Source organism: Scardinius erythrophthalmus, assembly GCF_964197995.2.
Source record: "Scardinius erythrophthalmus genome assembly, chromosome: 14".
NCBI classification, from domain to species: Eukaryota; Metazoa; Chordata; class Actinopteri; order Cypriniformes; family Leuciscidae; genus Scardinius; species Scardinius erythrophthalmus.
The window spans coordinates 13,907,370-13,913,459 of NC_138234.1; the positions used below are offsets into that span (position 1 = coordinate 13,907,370).

Here is a 6,090-nt window from a genome sequence, read left to right on the forward strand (position 1 = left end):
TGTGTATGCAACTGATTGTGCATAAACTGGAATAATCCCCTTCAATGTTTAAACTTACTTTTTGATTGTAATACAGTGGTTAAATGCGTACAGGCATCAAACTATTCCCGTGTGCATGGTTGCTGTTTTAATTAAATGCTTTTAAATAATACCGAATGAGTTCTAAACAAATTTCAAGTATTCTGTTAATGGAACTGTGGCGAGCAGGACGAGGTCGAGGGATGTGAGAGACCGGTGCGTGGCGCATGTGTCGCTCATCAGTAATTTTAAATTTTATTTATTTTTCCTTTATTTTACCAGGTGATGTCCCATTGAGATAGTCAAATCTCTTTTACAAGGGAGCCCTGGGGCAACAATTACACAGGTTACACAGAATCACAAAACAGACAAAAAACAAAAAAACAAACTGATCTACAGTACATATAAAACAATGTAAAATAACATAAAAGGCTCATTGAAAACATGTGCATTGTTCAAATTTGGATTGTTTAAGTAATTGTTTAAAATGTTCAAGAGGGATAAGAAACGAAAGCTTCAAAACTTTTTGGAGTAAATTCCAACACCAAGGAGCAGCATAACTAAAAGCAGTCTTACCAAATTCAGTTGTTACACGCGGGATATTTAGAGCCAGAATGTCAACGGAGCGGAGATTGTAAAGGTAATGATTCCTTGTCAACAAACTAGTAAGATAGCTGGGTAAATTACCATTAATAGTTTTAAAAATAAAAATGTGCCAATGGAACCATCTACGCAGACCTAAAGAGCTAAAGCCAGTTGCCTCATAAAGACGACAGTGATGAGTGCGTGACTTGGCATTAGTAATGAACCGTAATGCACCATGGTAGACTGTGTCAAGTGTATGCAGTGTGGTAGAGGCAGCGTGCATATAAATAACATCCCCATAGTCCAAGACTGGTAAGAAAGTGGCACTGATCAATTTCCTCCTTGCTTGGAGAGTAAAACAGGATTTATTTCTAAAATAAAAGCCGAGTTTTACTCTCAGTTTTCTCACTAATTCAAGTAATCACGCCACCGGTCTCGTGCCGTCCTGCTCGCCACAGGAACTTATATTTAGTGACCATACAAAATAAGCAGCTCCTAATGAATGCAAGTTACAAAATAAAATATTTGCCATTATGCAAATGTAAAATCATGCCATCCATGAGTGTTTCCATAATGTGCACTATTACCAAACCACACAACCAATTCAAAGCAAATTGTACTTCAGATGGTCTAATTTCAGTTAATTTTTAGGGTTTCAGGTGGCCAGGCCATTGCAAGGATTTATTTATTAAGAATTGCTTACCGAACTGTTGATATGTCATGAGTGTAAACATTTGCTGATTATATATTATATCCTTTTATATTTTTCTGTTGTAGAATGCCAAGTACATCCCAGATTAAAAACATTTCCATATGACAAGATCATAAGGAACAGGATGTCAAAGGAAGTAAGATTGAACTCATTTTGAAAATGTTTGTCAGAAATGTATTCCTTAGTAAAAGATAAAAGATTGAAACGTAAGATTTTTTTTTTAATAATGTACATTTATTTGAAATGAGAACGAATCTATGGCCTAATAAGGGCATGGTACAGGCACGTTTATTTGTATTATGTGTTTATGTGTATTTTTAGCATGATGTTTAGTGTGTGTGTGTGTGTGTGTGTGTGTGTGTGTGTGTGTGTGTGTGTGTGTGTGTGTGTGTGTGTGTGTGTGTGTGTGTGTTGTTGCTTATGTTTCTTAAAGGGTGTCAAAGAGGTCAAAGTGAGATGGAAGCCATGTTCAGGATGGTATGTATCACATATAACCTGTATAAGGGTGCACTATGGTAATTATAGAAATGAGGTAAACCTGTTCTAAAAATCTAGGATATTTGTTTTTACATGTATTATAGTAAACTTTTACTTATTCATTTTGATTGCCTAATACATCTTTCTTGCTTACATTTTTGTCTTTAAATGTCTGAATGCAAAAATATTTTTGCCCTTAAAAAAGTCAATCTATTTTCAATAGTTACATGTCATAGCCTGTTCTGTAAATTTGTATATGTTTTTTTTTTTTTTTATTGATTTGCAGTGGGATGAAATGGACGGACACCTGGGAGCCCTACAATCTTTTCTTCCAAGAATAAAGTTTAGTTTAAAGTTTATGTACCTGTTCTTGGTTCAGTTACTGTTTTAGTTTGCTGTTCTTGTTTTCTTATCTACATTTATTGCATGTAACTGTTTCTTTGCTGTTTTCTAATAAATCTAATAATCGATTGATTACTTGTCACTTTTTTACAAATCACTTTTACCGTAATTAATGTTGAATGAATGATCAAACATTGGTACTGTGAGTGTTTTTTCCCCCTGGAATTTTGGAGTAATATTTTCAACTGGGTGTTACAAAGGCTGAACATTGTTGAAGCTTTACACGATCATCTGGTAAATGTTATTATTTATTATTTGTATCATTTAGTATCATTATTTGTTAGTATTATTTATGGTAACTTGGGCAAAATGGTTGTTCTTGGTGCCAATTGAGGTACTATGGCAAAAATAAATACAATATATTGGAAATAATTAACTAATACAGTATATTTAACAATAATTAAATGAGTAACAATTAATGTTAACAGGCATTAAAACATTAGCATATATAGGCTACCCTTCAAATATTGTAATCAAGTAAACATTGCTTTAAAACAGTCACGTGAAAAATTAGTAATGAAATGAACAAAGTGGCAAGTCTAGAAGACAATATACTGAAGTGAAGGCTTTTCACTGTCAATTCTCGTTAAAAAAATAAGGCAGTGTGTATGTACAGTAGTAACAATACACCTTTTGTTACAATTGTTTTTTATATATTGAAGACAGAACATGTAGCGAACATGGCAGGGCATAAAATAGTACAATAAAATAGTGTGGCATTAATTGGTAACGGGATTAGAAAATTATATCATAATATTGAAATTGAATTTCGGATGAATTTACATATTTTTTTATATGTATTTAACATTTTGCCAGCAGTATTTCATAAATAAACGATATATTTGAGACGTTTGTTAACACTGTTTTTATAATACACAATAATATTGTGTATTATAAAATACGCTCAACTGGGCTCTTTCTTGCAAGAAAATGACATCTATAAAAGGTTTCAGTCTGGTTTCAGGCCGCACCATAGCACTGAAACTGCGCTCGTTAAAATCACAAATGATTTACTCTTAGCTTCTGACCAAGGCTGTATCTCAATATTAGTTTTACTTGATCTTAGTGCTGCGTTCGATACTATAGATCATACAATACTCTTAGATCGACTACAAAATTATACTGGTGTTCAAGGACAAGCATTAAGCTGGTTTAGATAATTTTTATCTGACCGCTACCATTTTGTCTATTTAAATGGAGAAAAATCGATCATAACTCCAGTAAACTATGGAGTGCCGCAGGGATCTGTGTTAGGCCCTCTATTATTCTCAATATATATGCTGCCACTTGGAAATATTATAAGGAAACATGGAATTAGTTTCCATTGTTATGCTGATGACACTCAAATCTATATTTCATCACGGCCAGATGAAAACGCTAAATTATCCAAATTGACAGAGTGTGTTAAAGATATAAAAGATTCGATGACGCGCAATTTTCTTTTATTAAATCCAGACAAGACAGAGGTACTACTTATCGGTTCAAAAAACCACCCACAAAACCTCTCACAATACAACTTTAACATAGTATGATGTCCTGTTACTTTATCCTCTACAGTAAAAGACCTGGGTGTTATATTAGACTGCAACCTGTCTTTTGAAAATCATATTTCATATGTTACAAGAACAGCCTTTTTCCACCTTAGAAACATTGCTAAGCTACGTAATATGCTATCTGTTTCTAATGCAGAAAAGTTAGTTCATGCATTCATGACATCGAGACTAGATTACTGTAATGCTTTATTAGCCGGTTGTCCTGCAACCTCAATAAACAAGATACAGTTAGTCCAATATGCCGCCGCCAGATTTCTATATAGATCAAGAAAATATGATCATATAACACCGATTTTATCATCACTACATTGGTTACCTATAAAGATCCGTATTAATTACAAGGTATTGCTACTGACCTATAAAGCCCTAAACGGCTTAGCTCCAGTCTATATAACGGATCTTCTATCGCCCTATAATCCATCGCGCTCTTTAAGGTCACTAAATTCGAGGCTTTTGGTCATACCTAGGATATCCAGATCCACCAAAGGAGGGAGATCATTTTCACATTTAGCTCCAAAACTCTGGAATAGCCTTCCTGATACTGTTCATTGTGCAAACCTCAATGACATATTTTAGAGACAGGCTGAAATTTGTTCTTTTACTGTGAGCACTTTTTAATACGCCTTTATACCACCTTTCCATGACTGAAAACTTTGTCCAACATTATTTAGTAAACATAGCATAAATAGTTAGACTTGATTTACAGTCATTTGAACATTACAGCCTTTTTTGCTCTTTCAGGGAGCGCTATGGGCCCCTGGGGTGTAAGGACAGTAAAACATGTGCATAAACATACACATATATTATCTTACATACAAACATGCATATACAGCCTTAATCATGGACAACGAACTGTGCTGAATCACATTTATGTATGAATAATCTATTTTCTCTTTCCACCCTTTTTTATGCTTACATCATGCTTGTTTTAGTTGTTGATGGGTATAATTGGACTATCTGATGAAATACAGAAATGTTTCACAGAAATGTTTTAAAAATAATAATAATAATAATACTAGGCTACAGACTAGCCAACAAATTATTATCCAATTCATAGTTATAGCAGAAGGATCTATAAAATAAGCTTCTCCATTTATTTCTCAATCAATGACTTTGGCCTGTGGAACAAGTGTTGGGCATCAGTACTTTGGATCTTTGCATCAGTAATCTTGCTTATATGCACTTTTCAGCCATTTGCCACTGTAACACATCACTAAGTATGAGAAATGATAATATTTTGGCGTTTTGTCCCAAATGTCATTGATCTGACTAAAAAAAAGATGGTCTCAGTAAGAGTCATGTAAGGATTTGTATGTAGTTTTTTTTTATTATTAAATCAATAAAAATTGGGAGGAAAAGAGCTCAATCAATCCACATTTATTTATGTAACACATTTAAAAACACATGTCGGCCAAAGTGCTTTACATACCATGACACATTCATACAATCAAGGATTATAAAACCAAATATAAGACAAATAAAAAAAATCACAAAATTAAGTGCAGTCAAATGTAATTTGTGTGTGAATTTCCCAGTTTGTTTTGAGTATTGTATATATTTTTGGAGTACATTTTATTTCATTTGGACAAGTACAATAAGTGCCCTGAGTAACGTGTCAAAATATGCACACTGAATGTAAACTGCATTACTGAATCTTTTAAAGGGATACTCCACTTTAAAATTAAAATTAAAATTATGTCATACTCACCCTCATGTTGTTTCAAACCTGTATGAATTTCTTTCTTCTGCTGAACAGCAAGGAAGATATTTAGAAGAATGTCAGTAACCAGACAGTTTCTGGTCTCATTGACTTCCATAGTATATTTCCCTACTATGGAAGTCAATGAGACCAGAAACTGTCTGATTACTGACTTTCTTCTAAATAATTCACTAATTCTAATACACATTACTTAGGTTGAATGAGGAGTCTGTTTACTATATCATTGTTTATTTGAATTTTGAGATATTCTATCATGTGTCTTTTAACAGTCTGTGAGTAGATCTGTCAGTCAGGCCTCACAATTTACCTCACGCATTACCTCAAATTATGACATAGGCAAAAGAACATTGTGGGCCCCTCAACCCCAATGTCTCGCTGTCGGTAGGAATACTCGTATGACCAAAACTGCTGTTTTTCAGGAAATGTAAACACTGTAGGCCTAATTTTTAAATAATAAAACACTGAGTTGTCAAAGTAGATATTGCTGATTTATATATGATAATATACTTGCATGTGTCATTATTAACATTTTCCCAAAATCAAGCTTAAATGAATTTACAAAGTTTTTGACCAGCATATATATTATATATATATAATATATATATATATATATATATATATAT

General features: G+C 33.3%; 1 protein-coding gene across 1 annotated transcript in view; it reads left to right on the forward strand.

Moving 5' to 3' along the window:
• Positions 1–3,037, forward strand: part of LOC308701539 (uncharacterized protein) — a 28,861-nt gene extending 25,824 nt beyond the window's left edge. The window contains exons 7-9 of the mRNA XM_081383887.1: positions 1,381–1,451; positions 1,749–1,792; positions 2,079–3,037. Coding sequence (XP_081240013.1) covers positions 1,381–1,451; positions 1,749–1,792; positions 2,079–2,133 — 170 coding nt within the window. The 3' untranslated portion in view covers positions 2,134–3,037. The remainder of the gene's footprint in view (positions 1–1,380; positions 1,452–1,748; positions 1,793–2,078) is intronic.
• The last annotated feature ends 3,053 nt before the right edge of the window (positions 3,038–6,090 follow it).